The sequence below is a fragment of the Lontra canadensis genome, unplaced genomic scaffold (genome assembly GCF_010015895.1).
Source record: "Lontra canadensis isolate GAN:19392208 unplaced genomic scaffold, GSC_riverotter_1.0 scaffold28, whole genome shotgun sequence".
NCBI classification, from domain to species: Eukaryota; Metazoa; Chordata; class Mammalia; order Carnivora; family Mustelidae; genus Lontra; species Lontra canadensis.
Window position 1 is genome coordinate 16,695,062 of NW_022631022.1, and position 18,978 is coordinate 16,714,039.

The 18,978-nt window shown below is 40.3% G+C and overlaps 2 protein-coding genes across 13 annotated transcripts in view; one reads left to right on the forward strand and one right to left on the reverse strand.

The window, feature by feature from the left end:
* The window catches only part of MYO9A (myosin IXA), a 305,854-nt gene that overhangs the window by 277,019 nt on the left and 9,857 nt on the right, over nt 1-18,978 (reverse strand). For 7 of the 12 annotated variants that reach the window (XM_032864958.1, XM_032864961.1, XM_032864960.1 and 4 more), the window contains exon 1: nt 1,529-1,954. The exons of 1 other annotated variant lie outside the window; for it this stretch is intronic. The gene's annotated coding sequence lies outside the window, so the exon portion shown is untranslated. Of the gene's footprint in view, nt 1-1,528; nt 1,956-1,995; nt 2,078-18,978 lie in introns of those variants that run through there. 4 more of the 12 variants (XM_032864953.1, XM_032864959.1, XM_032864952.1 and 1 more) reach the window with 4 other exon arrangements.
* On the forward strand, nt 2,122-18,036 carry SENP8 (SUMO peptidase family member, NEDD8 specific). The gene is made up of 2 exons (XM_032864974.1): nt 2,122-2,303; nt 16,324-18,036. Exon 2 carries the CDS (start codon nt 16,360-16,362, stop codon nt 16,996-16,998), a length of 639 nt encoding a protein of 212 aa, XP_032720865.1. The 5' UTR covers nt 2,122-2,303; nt 16,324-16,359; the 3' UTR covers nt 16,999-18,036.

Consider the following 18,978-nt stretch of genomic DNA (forward strand, 5'->3'; position numbering starts at 1 on the left):
CTTGTGTATGCTAAAAACATCACAGGACGAACCCATATAAAGATGGAAATAAAAGTTGCCTCTAAAGAGTGAAAATGGGTGATTGGAGAATACAGGGGGAAGAAAAACTTTTTACTGCAAATTCTTTTGAATTTCTTGACTTTTATACTATGTCTAATTATTACCTATAATTTCAATATGATGTTCTCCCTCCTCAGCTTCACACACACAAAATAAAAATTGTAAAAGTTCTATCTACAAAAACCTCACTATACTTCATCCCTATACCAACGTTTAAAATTAGATACTGGACATTTAGTGTAACACTACATTTCCTTCTTGACAACTCAGAAGTTCAACTTCCACAAACAAAATTTTATCCACTATTTCACTATTGCTAAGAAGGCTGCTGGTAATGACATCAGTCAACACTGCATGGTAACTGTACTTGCTTCAAGGAGCAGAAATGTATTATTAAACAGACATCAAAATCTTCAAAGATCAAGAAAAACCACAAAACTTACTTTTTTCCAGAAAATTCAAAACAACACATTAAAAAGAGAATCCCCCGGTATCATTCAAAAACAGAGGAAAAAAATGCGTAAAAATCTACAGGAAGGTGAAGCGAATGATATTACATGGAGACACTGTCACATCCCTTACTGTAATGTGATTTAATCCTTATAGAGGTCCCTTAAAGTCACACGTTCTACAGAAGACACGAGATGAGAAGCAGGCTGTGTGACCTATCAACACACACACCCTCTGCCCTGGGCTTCCACACTCTTCCCAGTCCCTCCCTTCTCAGCCACCAGATTAAACCCTCCAAACACGGGTGTCAGTTGGTCCCCTTAAACCCCACGGGCGAGGTGGGGGGCGGGGAGACACTAGATCAAGCAAACATCCCTCCAGGATTTAATGGAAAACCCTTTCAACCAAAGAAAAGAGAAAGATAACAAGGTCTGCCCGAGAGAAGGGCTGGGGAAGAGCTACTGTCTGATGATGTCTAAGAGGTGCTGAACAGATCCCCTGGGAGGTGAGAGCATCACCAGACTACCCCAAAGCCGAGGAGGTGGGTAGGGCTGATGGAGAGCGAGCTGGGAGGGAAGGGGTCAGCAGGAACGGGGTGGCTGCGATGGACGTGCCGTGGACCTGGGGGGTCGCTATCGGTTAGGGGGCGGCCGTGACTGGGTTTCGGAAGAACTGTGACCGGGTCAGCTTACGGGAGGCGGTAACAGTGTCTGAAGGCTCCATTAAGAGTCCTAAGAGAGTCCGAGGGGGCTTCTAATAGGCTGTGTTGGGGTGGGGGCCCCAGAACGGCCGGGGCTGGCGGGTCCGGGATGGTGTCCGGCCAATGGAAGATACGCTGGGTGGGGTCTACAAGGGACCCGGCGCCGCGATCGCGTGTCTGGGAGGCTCCAGGGCAGACCCGCTCGCGGGGCGTCTCCGCTGGGGCGGGGCGGGGCGGCCCCGCAGGAGCCAAAGAGCGAGACCGAGACGTGGGCCGGGCCGGGCGGCAGGGCCGCTCGGCGGCTTGGGCGGGTCTTACCTCGGGCTCCGCCGCGGTGGCCACCACAGCCCCCTCCTCTTCGCCAGAAGCCACTTCCCACCCGCGGCCCCAGGGTCAGGCCGCCGGAGACAGCAGAGGCTAAGGCCACCGAGGGTCGGACGGTTCCGGGAGGGTGGGCCCAGCAGCCTCAGGGTCCGAGAGAGCAGCCGCCGCGCATCCCCCGCCCTGTCAGAGAGACTCCGCCCGGCCGGGGCAGGCACATACCCCGCCGCACCCCGCCCAGAGAGCACGCGTCGGACCGCCGCCTCAGCCGCTGTCGCTGTCTCTGCGGGTGCCGCGGGTACCTCCGCAGCCTCCTCTCACAGTCCTTGCGGTACTCTCAGCAGCCACCGCCAACCGCCGCCGCGTCCCTCGTCTGCTCAGGCCCGCGCGCCCCCGACCCCGCGCACGCGGCCCCGCCCCGCGCGACTCTCCGGCTGCAGACGAGCAGGCGCGCGCGCACTTACCTCCCACGCCCCCTACCGCCAGCCGGAGCCGGCCTGCCTGCCGGCCTGGCCCCCGCACGTGACGCCGCCAGAGAGTACCTCAGGCGCCTGCGCGGGCACGCCCCATTCGTCCGCCCCAGGCGGCCCCGCCCAGACTTTTCTTCCTCACCTTACGGCAGAGCTCGGAACCGTGCCTCAGATTCTCACTCTAGTAGAGAGGAATGTCGCAAGGTTGGGGTAAAAAACTCTGGGTTTGCGACCGTAGCTTTCGCTTTCCGGCCAACACAGAGGTGCCTGAAGGCTTGTTGGGGTGGTGAGGCCCGAGGCAGGTAAGAAGCCGCCTCCCCACTTTGGTTGGTCGGGCGGTCTGTCCCGGCAGGGAGCCGCTTTTCAGCCTTCGCAGATTTGGCATATCCTTGCCCCCTCCCCAGTTCTGGTGCTGGATTCTCAGCGCCGCCCCTCTTAGCCCCCGCCCCTTCCCACGCACACGCCCTCTCCCCCGCATTTCCCCGCCCCCGACCTCAGTTTCCTAGTCTGACTTTCCATTCATTTTTCAGACTTTTCACGAAGTGCTTTCTCGTGCTTCAGACTCTAGGAAGTCAGAAGTAAATGAAACAGTCTTAGCTTTCTCAAGTATGGTGTTATGTGGGAGACGTTGAGAGAATCCGCAGTAGTAATAAAGTAAAACTATGGGGGCGCCTGGATGGCTCAGTCCTTAAGCGTCTGCCTTCCCGCTGAGGTCATGATTCCAGGGTCCTGGGATCGAGTCCTGCCTCGGGCTCCTTGCTCCCGGCGGGGAGCCTGCTTCTGTCTCTGCCTCTGCCTGCCACACTGCCTACTTGCGCGCACGCTCTCCCTCTCTCTCTCCCTGACAAATAAATAAATAAAATCTTTTTTTTTTTTAATGTATGACAGAAAAAAAGCAGAAAACCCTCTGAGCATGGAAGAGGAGCCCCTGATTGTGTGGAAGGAGTGGGGGAAACTCTTTCCAAGGTGACCTTTGAGTCACTCCTAAGTTGTGTTAAAAGACTAGTGAGTGTGGCTGGCCGAGAAATCGGAGATAGAAGCAGAGAGAACGACGGGTGCAGAAACATGACAGTATTGACTGTAAGAGTAAAATGTTGGAGGAGTAGAGTTGGTGGAGGCCATAGGCGTAGATTACCCTTTAAAAAAGCATCGTTGTAAAGGGTGAAGAGAGATGAGGGGCGAGAATTTGGGCAGAAAGAATCTTTTCTTTAAAGATGGGAAACTTAGGCGTAAAAGTGTACCATGGAACCCACAAGTGGACAATCCATGGATGAAGGTGGCTGATTTATAGCATCAAGGACACTAGTGGAACTCAACCTTATGTGCACGTTAGAATAACCTTAGAAGCTTTTTTGTGTGTTTTGGTTGGGGGGGGTTGTTGTTGTTGGTTGGTTTTTTGGGTTTTTTTTGTTTTGTTTTGTTTTGTTTTGTTTTGTTTTTAATAAAACCAATGCTCCTGTTCTAACAAACTCTGGGGTTAGGGGCTGAGGCATCAGTATTTTTTAAAGGCTCCTGAAGTGCATTGAGGGTTGAGAGGAAAAGAAAGGATGGAAAGTTAGGAAGGGCAGGAAGTTGATGTCGTTGGCTCTGTAACATTAAGATGGAAGTCATTGGATGAGAGAGTTGGGGATGGAATGCAAAGCTTGAGCACAGTGATGGCAGTTTTGGATAAATACTCTGGGTGATGGGAAAAGCATCATTTCTGCCTTTCCATTCAGCACAGTTCCATCCCTCAATCTTATGAAGTCCACCTTGAGGCTCTCTTCCCTTTCCCTACCATCCAGCAGCATCTATCAGCTGGGGATCCAACCTTAGAGCTCAATCAAGGGCATCTTCATTTCTGTCCCCAAAAAGACCTAAGTCAACTTGAGATTCGAAGATTAACTTTACTCCCCTAGAGATTACTGCAGTGTGTTGCCAATTTAGAATCTGTCTTCTGTTATCAGCAATCATTTAAGTTAGGAGAGAGCTATAAAGACAGTTAAAATATAACCCTATTTAGATCTCATAGTATTAGTGAAAACAAGCCTTTTAAAAGAACAATTCACTTGGCAGGCAGAGAGGTCTCTATAAGGCAAAGCCAAAGCAGTGCATGGCTACTGTCTATTAACTAGGGCTAATCCAAAAACTTGTCTATCTGCCTGCAGATAAGACAGCATTACTGTTGTCTGATATGACTAGGAATTAATATGAAGGGTAGGGGTGGGGCAGAGATAAAGATGATAAAGTGGGTGTGAACAGATGATAAGGAGCTTTGAATTCCAGGCTAAAGTATTTAGATTATCTACTATAAGCAATTAATAGATATAAAAAACAAAGATAAAAATAAAATAACCTTTTTTTACACCATGGACTTCTTTGGCAGCCTGGCCTGTGGCCCCTATCTCAGAATGTTTTTAAATGTGAAAATAAAATAATAGAAACAAAATCAATTTTATTGAAAATTTTAAAAATATTTAAAAAATGGGTGTTTGATGTGGTCATATGTGTGTTTCTTTATGCATTAAATAACATCTGGCAGCAAGTAATTTCAAAATAGTGATGAGTATAAATTGTATTTTGAAATACTTTTGAAATTTTGAAATATTTTGGAAAACTTCAGTGTGATATGAAAATATATTTCTGTTGGTGAAAAGATAGAGGGACTGCTAATACTACTGTGGATTATCCTATACTTATTGAAGATAATGTTAAATTTCAGTTAGATATTATCAAAAATCAAGATGCAGTTTTTTTCCCAGTCCAAGTTCATGGAACCTTTAATTCTTACTGCATCCTGGCCCATGGAGCATAGATTTATAAAAAGCTGACCATAGGGCGCCTGGGTGGCTTAGTGGGTTAAGCCTCTGCCTTCGGCTCAGGTCGTGATCTCGGGGTCCTGGGATCGAGTCCCGCATCGGGCTCTCTGCTCGGCGGGGAGCCTGCTTCCCTCTCTCTCTCTGCCTGCCTCTCTGTCTACTTGTGATCTCTGTCTGTCAAATAAATAAATAAAATCTTAAAAAAAAAAAAAAGCTGACCATAATAGTTTTAAGCAAGAACATGACAGATCAGATCTGTGTTTCAGAAGGTACTGGCATAGTGTTCATTTCCCAACCTCTCTCTGGTAGTAGGGAACTGGCTGTTTTCTTTTCCTCTTGTACCTAAGGGCAGCAACCAGTACTAATTCACTATTGCCTAATAATTTGGGCCTATAGGAATACTGAGCTTGTACTTATATATGCAGGAGCAGTACTAGGAAATAAATTGGGAAAGATACATTGGGGCTCTTTTTGTGGAAATCATTGAATGCCAGGGTATAATTAGTACTAAATTTGGTAGATAATGAAGAGATTTTAAATTTTTTTGAGTAGAATAATTAATTAGAGTTCTGTTTAAAAAACTAATCTAGCAATAATGTGTAGATTGGATTGTCAAAAGACAGGAATGAGGGCACCTGGGTGGCTAAGTGGGTTAAGCCTCTGCCTTCGGCTCAGGTTATGATCCCAGGGTCCTAGGATCGAGGCCTGCATTGGGTTCTCTGCTCAGCCGGGAGCCTGCTTACCCCTCTCTCTCTGCTTCCTTCTCTGCCTACTTGTGATCTCTCTCTCTCTGTGTCAAATAAATAAATAAATAAATATCTTAAAGAAAAAGAAGAAGACAGAAATGAAGAGTCTGGAGCAGTAAATAATTTTTTTTAATTTTAACTAAATTTTACTATAATGTGATCTCTAAAGGGGCTGCTATGTTATTTTTGTTTCCCCAGTGTGACTGTCTAAAGAAATATAAATTGGACTAAATCACATACCTTTCAATAGAGATGCCCATTTTTTTGTATTATAAGTGATAATGTTAGTACTTCTGATGGGTAATGGCTTTTACAATATATATAGATTCCCAGGTGTTGCTAAGGCCTTCCTTGATTAAATTCCATCTACACATGTAAGTCCTATATTTCTGACTTTTTAAGGTCAAGATTGCTCTCTTTGTCAATCTCTTAAACCTCTTAGATGAGTAGAATGCATTAGCAAACAAAAAGGAAGTCCTCAAAGCCCAGATAACCCATCTCTTTAGAAACTGATCAATAATAAAAAAAAAAGAAAGAAACTGATCAATACCAGACTATGCAAAACTTACAAATTCCAGCTAGTCCCCAACTTGTATGTTTTTTTAAACATATTCAAAAAAAGTAATTATGAGGTCCAAGTATTACTAATCCAAATAAGTAAAGTAAAGTTAACTTTCTGAATCAGTTTCTCTGAGAGACTACCTTCTTCAGCATGACTAGTCTATATTGATCTTGTACATCTAACTATTGGAGATCATTTGAGTACTGATACGGTTCAATACAGACTGAGAATCAAGTTCATATAGAGATTGAGGTTCATCTGTTTTCTCCTTTTTAGGGGAATGGGGAACAGGTCTATCTGCAGCAAGAATACGTGAAACTTACAAAGCTTTTTAAAAATCTTCATTACTTACAAAAGATCTCTGAAATTTCTTTTCTCTGGCTTCCAGTTAAATGGCTACCCCTTCCACACCTTCATTTGTTAGAAAAACACTAAAACACAGTCTTGAAACTGAAAAAAAATTGTCCCAATTACAATTAGTATTTTTGAGCATCTAGATTATAGGTTTAAAAACTTGAGGCCTTCTGGGGTGCCTGGGTGGCTCAGTCAGTTAAGCGTCTGCCTTTGGCTCAGGTCATGATTCCAGGGTCCTGGGATTGAGCCCCACCCACATTGTCCTCCCTGCTCAGGGGGAGAGTCTGTTTCTCCCTCTCCTCTGCGCTTGTGCTCTCTCCCACTATCTCTGTCACTATCGCTGTCTCTTTCTCTCTCTCAAATAAATGAATAAAATCTTAAAAAAAAAACTTGAGGCCCTCCTTCCCTTATGGCCAATGAATAAATACTCTCTCAGAGTACTGTAGAGTGTTCAATTCCTTCAAAACAAAAGCTTGGGATTTTTGGCCTTAGTTGGCTCTAATATTCTCACTACTATTTGTTGTAGCAACTTGGAATTTTACATTAGCAGCTAAAATAAATAGTTGCTAGAAATATTTAGCCCTGCTTAATAATATATAAGTCAAGCTTGGTCAGATAACTCACAAATATTTGTGTTAATTAACATTTAAAGACAAATTGCTACAACAGAAAATTCCTTGTGTATAATGGGGACACTTCAGATCTTGTTTTCCTATGAGCACAATACAGTAAAACATATTCATTATTTCTTTCATTTATTAAATATTCATTGAGCCCCTACTTTGTGCCAACCACATTTTTGAAATCCATTAAATAGGAGTTTGTAATAACAATTTACCTCTTAACTATTTATGAAATAATTATTTACCAGGCTTTGAAATCTATAGGAAAAATAAGATTAAAAGATGGTGGGTTTTCATACTCTTTAAAACTATGTTTGGATCTATCTACTGTGTGCTGAACACAGTGGTTATTTAAGAAATCAGTCAGATTACAACTTTAGCTTGATCACACCTTATGAGCTTTAATGTGTTGATGCATATGATAAAATCTGTCCACTCCTTTATAAAATAGTATCTTAGACCTCTCATTGAACCTATTGGCCTCCCTGCACACTGTCTTAACAACCCCAGGTATTTTAAATTTTGCAGTTGTATAAAGTCATTTCTCAGAAAATTCTCAGCAAAGCACAGTTTAAGAAAAGGCTGGTGTTCACATCAGGTTTAGAGGAAGGAAAAAAATGTGGTACAATTATAAATGGAACCTTTGAGTTAGAAATGAGACTGAGAATAAAATTCTTTTCATAGTCAACGACACCTTAGCCCTTGATAGCCATATGTAGTAACAGAGCAGTAAATAGAGAACCTTAGTTCTAGAAGAAATCCTAAAAAGTCACCTAGTTTATCTCCCTGGCCCAAGGCAGGACCAAATGGGATTTATGGTAGTAGAGTTAATAGGCACAATCATCATACCAACTAGTTTTTCTACTTTGAGATCTGAATTCCTCTACTTATAAAATATTGATGTCAGAGGAATATTGTTCAAATTTGTAAGCAATTTATGAAATTAAGAGATCTTCCTATGTTTATAACAATTTTGTTTTTAGGAGTTTTTCAAAATGTATTTTACTTCGGTATTTTGTTCAGGAAAAACATTTATTAAAATTTCTCCAGTTTGTCAATCACTAAAGAAAACAAGAATGAGTAAAATCTAATAATCTCTGCCTTCAAGAGGGATATATAAATCTTGGTAATTTTGACATTCCACTTTATACAAATCTTTGGATGGTTTAAGCTAGCTTTAAAAGGAAATGTTTAATAGGGGAAAATTGAAACAAAAAAAAAAAAATTTGAACTTCCTTCCTGAAAATATTTCTGCTTAGCTGCCGTGCAAAGCACATTTGGTCTTGGGATTTTATTCTTATTGTGAAATCGCAAATGGAATCATATATTAGAAGTTGAACGTAATCCAATTTTGGTAAACAGATTAATTTTACATCTTTGTGTTTGAAGGTTTGTAGAAGAGAGATTAGACTTCCTCTGTTTTTTTCCCAGAGGACAGAAGTGAGACCAATGAGCTGAAGAAACAGACATATTTTAGGTCAGTGTAAGAGTGGGAGGTGGTACATCTTTTTTCTTCCTGAATGGAAATAGCTGTATTTACTGGTTATGTGCTCACTATAAAAAGAAAGGGTAAAAAAATAAAGCAGACAGTATCAAAAGTTAGAAGGAAAAAAGCTAAGAAGTACTAATAATTCTCTTTTTAAAATGATATTTAAACTTTGGCTATCATTCTTGATTATTTTTGTGTATGTTTTATACAAATTTTTTTTAAAGATTTTATTTATTTGACAGAGATCATGAGTAGGCAGAGAGGAGGGGGGGAAGCAGGCTCCCTGCTGAGCAAAGAGCCTGACATGTAGCTCATCCCAGGACCCTGAGATTATGACCCAGGCGGAAGGCAGAGGCTTAACCCATTGAGTCACCCAGGTGCCCCTATTTTGTACAAATTTTGTATAAACTTCCTTTTCATAGCATATCATGAATATCTATGTCAGTAAATTTGTATCTACAATTTTGTTTTTTAATGGCTGAAATATTTCCTTGTATGAAAGCCTGTTATTTAAATTTACCAGTCTTCTTTTGAACTTTCAGATTCTTTTAGTTTTTCTCTTATAAACATTGCTGTGATGAACATTCTTGTTAAATTTTTGCACACATCCTTAATGTTTCCCTTAAGATAAATTTCTGAAAGTGTAATAGCTGCATGTAGACATTTCTTAAGAATTAAAATATAATGGCAAACTACCCTTCAAAAAGCTTGCATTTGTTTATATTCCGATAAACAAGGAGAATGCCTGTTTTCCCATGGTCTCTCAGCATTGCGACTTACCAGTTTTCCTCATCGTTGCTGATTTGATAGCTAAAGATGAAATCTTGCTTTAACTTGATTTCTTTTGATTACTAGTGAAGTGTTGAGTTTCTTTACGTGTGTTTATAGGCCAGTCACGTAAGTGTATTAAGCTCTATTTTCTTCCAATATTTTTGTTTCCTTTCTTAACATTTAAATTTTACTCCACCTAAAATATAATTTAATAAAAGGTATGAGGTAGAGATCTAACTTCTTTTTTTATCGAATGTTTAACAGTTTGTTCAGTGCCATTTGTTAAATAGCTCAGCAAGCATATCCCAAACTTCACTGCACAGACAATAAGGTATTGATAGATACTCTGTTTAAAAAAAAAAAAAAAAAAGTGTCTCATGGTCAAGTGAGTTTGGGGGAAGAAAAAAAAAACAAGAAAAGTTACCTTTCTTTATTGCAGAACTTCTTCTAGCCTCTAATATGCTTACGTACCTTATGAATCTCCAGTAAGGAGTTTTAGGATGTAGCATTTCCCTATCTTATTTAACTACATAATCTTATTTCTTTTCTTTCAAAAAATACCTATGAAATCTGTGAAACTGTGCTGTCTAAAACAGTAGCGAAGAGCCACATGTAGATATTTAAATTTAAGTTTAAGTTAATTAAAATTAAATATTCAGTTCATACTAGCCACATTTCAAGTGCTTAGTAGCTACATGTGGCAGGTGACTACTATTTTGGACATTACCAGTAAGGAACATTTCCATAATCACCAAAAGTACTGTTAGACAGCACTCCTTTGGAACACAGTTCATTGAAACTGACTCCCAACCTAGTGTTTTTTTCTACTGAGCCAGCAGTTTCTTCCCTTAATTATATCAGCAGGTAATCAGGTTGGTAACTGTTGAATTATAAATTTTCCCTTTAAGGTTGTTCTTATTACCTTTTATGTAATTACCTTATTTTTTATAATAAATATTCAAGTAATATGCTTGGGTTTAAGGATTTTAAGATTAATATGAAAAAGTAGGCTCCTTTTAAAAAAAATTAAGCCTTTGTTTATAACTGTTCTATGCTCTGGTTTCAATATTAGCTTCATTTAGCTACAGAAGTTGGAAGATACAATAAACTGTAATTGCAGGGCTTGTATATACTGATAACATATTAACATCATTGCTTCACTCAGGTGGAGAGAACAATTTTCTCTGGAGTTAGCATTCACTCATCTTATGCCAAAGGTAAAGCACAGAGCACAGAGTCATGCCCTAGCTAGGTCTGTCCTTTATGACTTTGTGGCTTTATTAAAAAAAGACAAACATGCTTTATTTTCAAGAAGTTTCTGGGGCGCCTGGGTGGTTCAGTCTGTTAAGCATCTGCCTTCAGCTCAGATCATGATCCCAGGGTCCTGGGATGGAGCCCTGTGTCAGGCTCCCCGCTCCCCAGGGAGCATTCTTCGCCCTTTCCCTCTGCCTGTCACTCCCCTTGCTTGTTCTCTCTCTCTTTCTATCCCTCTTTTTCTCTCTCTTTCTATCCCTCTTTTTCTCTCTCTTTCTCTCAAATAAATAAATAAAATATTTAAAAAAAAAAAAAAGAAGAAATTCCCAAGTCCCATTATTACCACCTGAAATATAGGGAGCAAGGAAGAAAACTTTCTGAGAGCCTGCTGTGTGTCAGATGACATGCTGAGTGGGTTTTTTGGTTTTGTTTTGTTTTGGGGTTTTGTTTTTTTTTAAGATTTTATTCATTTATTTGTCAGAGAAAGAGGGGACAAGCAGGGGGAGCCGCAGGCAGAGGGAGAAGCAGGCTCCCCACTGAGCAGGAAGCCCAATGTGAGGCTCAATCCCAGGACCCTGCTATCATGACCTAAGCCAAAGGCAGACATCTCACTGACTGAGCCACCCAGCCGTCCCCATGCCGAATGTTTTTACTCATATTTTATTTTGTGTAACAACCCTGTGAGGCAGGTGTTTTTATTACCTCATTTTACAGATGAGGAGAATGAGGCCCAGAAAAAGAATAAATAACTTGCCCAGAGTCACATAGATAGGCAAGTGGCAAAGTCAGAGCCTGGACCCAAAGCCTCCTAACTCCAAAACATAGAACTATAATATGATTTATGGGACTTTACAAATAGAATTGGGAGATTACTGCCTCCTTAGTTTACTCCCCAATCTTCCTTACCATCCACCAAGACCAAGTACATAGGTCTTATTTCTGAAGGAATTTACTATTAATTAACAGAGAACAGAAAAAACACAAAACCAAAGCAAAAATGGGGTTGTGAAAGACAATACAAACATCTTAAGAGGCCTTATTTATCTTGTTTTCCTTAATCCATATGTTCTGACTCCTTTCTTTGAAATGCTTCAGTCCTCTGGCAAACATTTATTGTACCTCAGATACACCAACCACAGTGCTCACTATATAGAAAGGAAATATCCCTAGGATGGTTCTAGATGGCTCTTGGTTCTTTTGGTAGGTCCCTTTCTGTCTCCCTTTCCCTACCCCATTAATAACGGGATCATCATCCTTTCAGTCACCCCAACTAAAACCTACAGACCATTTCCCAATTCTTCTCTCTTATCCACTATTCTCTGATCACTTACTGAGTCTCTGTCTACAGTACCTTTTCCTCCTTACCTCCCCATTTCTACTACCATTTCCCCTGATTTAGGTCATTTCCTCCTATATCTTCACTTTCACTCTCAATAAAATTCTACTTGATCTCTTTTTCCATATTCTTTTTTTTTTTTTAAGATTTATTTATTTGACAGACAGAGATCACAAGTAGGCAGGGAGGCAGGCAGAGGGAGAGGAGGAAGCAGGCTCTCCGCTGAGCAGAGAACCCAATGCGGGGCTCGATTCCAGGACCCTGAGATCATGACCCAAGCTGAGGGCAGAGGTGTTAACCCACTGAGCCACCCAGGCGCCCGTCTTTTTCCATATTCTCTCCCTACCAATTAATCCTGTATACCACAGCTGAATTAGTAAACTTAATAAAGCACCAGCCTTGCCATAATGGCTTCCCATTTCCTCCAGTATAAATTTCAAACTCTTTCACCTGGACTTCAGTCCATTACCATTTAGCTTTTGATAATCTTCATCTACCCTCACCTGCACCCTGACTCTAACTTCATTCCAGCCAGACTGGACCACTCTTCTTAAGGTACTTCCCTTGTGTCTCTTACCTTCCTAATGCCCTCCTCCATACATCCAACTCTACCTGCCTTTCAAGAGCCCACTTTTACATCACTTTCTCCGTGAGGTTGTTCCTGATCTCAGCTCTCCTTCCCTTTCACCCTCTTAGCCAGGGGTCATTGTTCCCTATTCTGAATTCCCATACATTTTATTTCTGCCCCTTGTGGGTTTCTTATCTCATTGACAATAAGCTACCTTGTACATCTTGGTATCTCCCACAATAGCTAATATTGGGTATTCAGGAGTTCCTGGGTGGCTCAGTCAGTTAAACATCTGCCTTCGACTCAGTCACAATCCCAGAGTCCTGAGATCAAGTCCCACATCAGGTTCCTTGCACAGCAGGGAAGGGCGGGGTCTGCTTCTCCCTCTTCCTCTCCCCCTGCTCATGATCTCTCACATGCTCTCTCTCTCTCAAATAATCTTTAAAAAAAAAAAATTGGGTTCTCAGTAGGTGTTTATTGACTAAAAAAATTGTATATTTATGATGTCTTCATTATAACCACATTATAACTTCACTGAGCTTAAGCTCAGTGAGGGTAAGAATTATGACTATTTCATTCCCATTCTGTATTTCCAGCCCCTAGCACAGAGGAAACACTCAATAAACATTTATTGAATGAAATACAGTTACCTGTTGTTGGGATATAAATTTCTCCATGACACAATGGATGTCTGGAAATACTACTTTATGTTACATTTTTTAAAAAATCTTAGTTATCAGTGTTTCTTCATTTTATATTGACAAATACTCTGTGAGAAAGGTCATGTATTATTCTCACTTTACAGAAGAGGATATTGAGGCTTAAAGAAATTAAGTAGTTTATTTATGATCACATGGCCAATGAGTGACAGAACTGAGTCTAAAATTTAAGTCTTCGGATGTAAAGTTTAGAGTTTTTCTTTGCTAATGATGGTTTGGCCAAAGGCCAGTTTGGTTCCATTTGCTTTAGGATTGTTGTGGTTAAACTATTGCAGTCATGCAGTCCTTCCATCCAGTGGGATAGAGCCAGATCCTTGATTGACCCATTGTCTGTCTTTTGGGTATTTTCAAAATCAAAACACTAAAACTTTTTTTGAAAGAAATCTTGGCCTTTTTGGTCACTCCCTCCAAGATGAGATGCCTGTCTTTTCAGGTCTCCTTGTAGATTTCTGTCCCTAGTTGGTTTGGCTATTAAGATACGGATTTGAGTTCAGCTGATAGCATAGAGAGTAGGTCTCCGAGTATTTGCCAGACAGTACAGTATGGCATTTACCACTACACAGTATTCATTGAAAGCATGGGGGGGCAGATTGAGGGAGACTTGCTTGATGCATAAGAAGTCATTCCCTTTTCATATTCATTTACTCTTAAGTCAGATCAGCAGCAAGCTGCGTATCTAGCCTCCATAGACTTGCTTTTACTAGAATGCTGTTTATTCATTTGCCATCAGGCTGGATATGAAGGATTCTTTTAAGAAACAATCCTCTGAAACGACTTCATCTATTATAAAAATATTGTGGCATATTATTCATTATGATACACTGTGTCTTTTATGAAAATTTCTTGAATAAAAACTGTCTAAGCTTAATACAAAGAATGCTTTTACCTCTTCTGAGCAATTGCTTTGTTTTTACCTTATGGACATTGTGAATGTTTAACTTAATGCTCTCTGGTTAGCTGCCAAAAAGCTTACAGCCAGATTTGTGGCCCACCCATAGCAAATGTGCTCTATGCCTCGTTAACTTTTTTCCTGGCTCTAGTTTGTGTCTCTGCTGAAGTTATTCTCTCTTCCTAAGAAAATTCATGCCATCTTATTTTGTATATCTGTATTAAGACATATATTTTTTTCCTCATAAACAGCTTTATATTGTTTCTGAAATAGTTCAATTATGATATACTCTATGCACCTAAAACCATCTTTGGTGCTTCTTAGTTACCTAACTTACTTTGGGCTTTTTCTCTTGAGGGGTATGTTTATTTTTCTGTGTAGGTTTTTGCGGGGTTTTAATTACAGGAAAATGGTTGTGCCACAAAATTGTATTATTTTAGTACTGTGATCAAGTGGTAGAAACTTGGTCTAACAGCCAGAATTGATTAAATTGATTATTCTAGCCCAGTCTTTCACAGAGATGGGTGCATTTTCTTACAGTATGCTTTGTTTTGTACTCTCTTTCTTCATGTGACTGTTGATTGCTTTGTGATTTGTAGTGATGTTGTAATGCTGCCAGGTCATGAATAGCAGTTAGCTCTCCTTTGCTCAGATATTATGTTACCCTCCACTCTGATCAGACTTCCTGTCTTTGTTAGCACCTTACCTTGGGTGATCATGACTATATTAATCTTAAAACTCATATAATTTGTCCTGCTCTACTCTAAATTAGTCATGCTTCTGTTTGGACAAGATAAGAGGAATAGATGTTTGTTTCCAAACCTCATTTGCTTTCATTGGTATGGAGTGCTATCTAGATTTTCTGATCACCTTACTAATAGCAATTAATGATATAAATACTGTTGGTACAACATTTTATATTCTCTCCATACCTTTGAGTAAAACTGTGTGGCCTCTTCTACAATTCACTGAGGGATGTAAAGCAGATCTATATCCTTTTCACAGACAACAAAAGCAAGGACAAAAGCATATAAAGTTTGCGATAGGACTGGGGCTAGATCCAGGTCTCTTGATTCCTGTGCCTAGCTACCTTTCAGTTTACAAAAAAATTCTAACTTATATATATATTTTTAAAGATTTATTTATTTATTTGAGAGAGAGAGAGCACAAGCAGGAGGAGAGGCAGAGTGAGAGGGAAGAGCAGACTCCCTGCTGAGCTGGGAGCCCAACTTGGGGCTCAGTCCCAGGACCTAGAATCATGACCCAAGCCCAGCACAGATGCTTAACCACCTGAGCCACGCAGGTGCCCCCTAGCTTATATTATAAAATTACATCGTCTTTATCTTACCACTTGAGGTTAAAGATGGGACGTGAACTAAGACATATTATATCACTCGTGCTCGCAACTCAGGCAGAACCAGGAATGGTTTTCATTTGTGTTACTCTCACAATTTTCTATTCTTGAAATTTTAGTTCCTTTTAACTACAACTCTAATCACTGTCACTTTCCATTATGGAATGAGGAAGCAATATTTTTATCTTTTCTCTTTAAAATTAATGTTGAAATGGAAACTGTTTCCTTTGTTAAAGAGCAACATTTTTCTTTAGACTCTTTGAAAATTCACTTTAATGTAAAAATAATTTGCCATTATTATCATGCATAAAGGGACAAATAAGTATATGGTTAATGCTAGGAAGTTTCATAAATATTTGTTATAATTTTAACAAAACTTTGCCTCTAAAGAGGAAATTAAAAATTCATGCGTATTGGGGCACCTGGGTGGCTCAGTCATTGGGCAACTGGGCAAAGACCCAGACCCTTAGGCTTGGGTCATGATCCCAGGGTCCTGGGATCAAGGCCTGCATCGGCCTCCCTGCTCAGCAGGAAGCCTGCTTCTCCCTCTCCCTGCTTGTGTTCCTCTCTTGCTGTGTCTCTCTCTGTCAAATAAATAAATAAAATCTTTTTTTTTTAATCATGTTTATTGTTTCAGCATGAAAAATTTCCAAAGTTTTCATTCTAACTAATTGTTAACATATAGCACGTAAGTTAGGGTCTCTTGAATGTTTACTCTTAGTCAGGCCTTGTTGCTGAACACTTTGCAATTATATTTAATCTTTACCAAAACCCTGTAAGAGTAGCTCCTATTTATGACCTCCTTTTACACCCAGGTATCATATTCAACAGTAAATATTACCTTCTGCCTCTCCTTCAGCTTCTGGAATTTCTCATCAACCCTGGTCAGTACAAGATGGACCCTGTAGTCTTGAGTTACATGGACAGTCTACTGCGGCAATCAGATGTCTCACTATTGGATCCTCCAAGCTGGCTCAATGACCATATCATTGGATTTGCCTTTGAGTACTTTGCCAACAGTCAGTTTCATGACTGTTCTGACCATGTCTGCTTCATCAGCCCCGAAGTTACCCAGTTCATCAAGTGCACTAGCAACCAAGCAGAGATTGCCATGTTCCTTGAACCCCTGGACCTCCCCAACAAAAGAGTTTTATTTTTAGCCATCAATGATAATTCCAACGAGGCAGCTGGGGGAACCCATTGGAGTTTGTTGGTTTATGTCCAAGATAAAAATAGCTTTTTTCACTATGATTCTCATAGCAGAAGTAACTCAGTCCATGCAAAGCAGGTAGCAGAGAAACTGGAAGCTTTCTTGGGCAGAAAAGGAGACAAACTGGCCTTTGTGGAAGAAAAAGCCCCTGCTCAACAAAACAGCTATGACTGTGGGATGTATGTGATTTGTAACACTGAGGCCTTGTGTCAGAACTTCTTTAGGCAACAGCCAGAATCACTATTGCAGCTACTCACTCCTACATACATCACAAAGAAAAGAGGAGAATGGAAAGATCTCATTGCCAGACTTGCCAAAAATTAGCTATCAAAGTATATCTGTGACTTTTGAAGTCTTTTCTCTCTGCCCATCCCCATTTATTGGATGGCTGCAGTCTCAGTGCCTGAAGGAAGATACCCAGTGGAGGGAAGTTTAATGTTCTTATTTTTCCCTGGAAGAATGTCCTCCTCTGCATTATCCAGATGGAAAGTTTCACTTTAACCCTAACTTGAGAGCAGTGTGCTCTGTGAAAATGTCTTGAAGTTATGTATCAAAACCTTCAAACCACGCATCTTAACATTTATTAATTCCCTTTTTGTCTCCCTTATCCACATTGGCTTATTCCTAAGGAAAAGCAGTGATCTTTAAAGAAATCAAGTATATGTGAAATCTAAAGGAACGCAAGAAGAACATTCTAGAAGAATCAAGCTTCGGGTAGAAGCAGGTCAAGATCTAACCTAATTCAAGATCTAAATATTGGGAGAATCAAATACTCATTTCTGTGGTATCTCTTCTATTCGCCATGCGAGGCTTTCCGGCTATCTTTGTAACCTTTGCAGATATTTGATAAAGATGATGTTAGCCCATCTTCCCCCATCTGATTCCTGGACTGCTTTAAGAGAGGGGGAATCTTGAGGAACTTCATTAAAATATATGGCTCCTGGACCTTTTAGTTTGCTCAGTGGATGGGTTGACTTGCTGCTCTGCATCGATAACAGCTTTTCTACACTTTGTCTGTTAGCCATGCATACACTCCTTCCTTAACATCCAAAGTTCTGTGGCTTTAAAACTCATAGCTGATAACTTCCTAAGGTTACCTGTTATTTCTAATAAGTATTGCTGCTTTCTGATAGTCAATTTTTCCTTTCCTCTCTATCTGTAATCTGGCAGAATTGGTTTGTTATGTCATGGTGATATCAGGGATATTATTGTATCTAAAACTTGCAGACTTTAAGTTGGTTTGTTTTTGCAATTATAAAGCAGAAAAAGTGACCTTTCTCAACCCTTCCACTTAATTCAAAACGGAAACGATGTTATTTTTTAAATATGGAACCAAGAATAAAAAATGCTATCCCTCCTAAATCACTGATGTGTTTTTTCTGAGTTTCAAGTAATTAACAAGCAGATGATACGTACACAGATTAATGTACACACATTAATTCTACTCCTAACAAGAATTAGATTGCGGTGCATATGAGGCTTGAAAACCAAAGATTAGTTTCAGCTGTGAATTTATGTCACCTCCCTCCCCAGCCTACCTTTGCCCCCAGCCCTCATGGCCCAAAATAACCTCACCACTCAGTAACCACAAAGGCAATAACTCAGTTCCTTTTAGTCAGGGAAAACACAGTGTAAGTAATACAGGTTACATAGCAAGCTGAGTGAACGTGAATTGAAACTGAAAGCCTGAGAAAGCTACAAAAAAATGTCCATTCCAAGTCAGCGTGTTTTGGATAAAAAAGAGACCTAATAAAAATGGGAGCAGGAAAATAAAAGATGAGGAACTGGCAATCAGCCATAGAGGTGAAATAGGGAGGGAAGGACGGCAAGAGGAGTGACATAGATGGCTGAGGCCGTAGTGTGGATAAAGATAAGGCAATATCATTTCAGTAACTGTTGGCTTAGGTATCCAGACTATGAAAGACTCAGAGTCTCTCTGGGAAAAGTTGTTCTGATAACACAGAGTATGTCTTTAAATGTCAGATTGTCTTTCTCTTACAAGTCAATCCATATGAGCAATCTTTCCTGACTCCCTAAAAGTCATCCCAGAAATAAATTATTTTTTTGAACTAAACTAGTAGTCTTTAAAAAAAAAAAAAAAAGAAAAGATAAAATCTGAGGTTCTCTTTTCTGAATACATAACATGGTTGGACTGTGCCGCAGGTTAGTCTTCTATAAAACTTTTGAGTATGCCATTTGTAAGTGTTAGCATTATAAATAACAAGATTTTAAGAGTTTACTTATAGTATGTCCCTAGGTACTCTAATAGCCATAGGTTATGCCCTTGCTAGACCATATACTTTT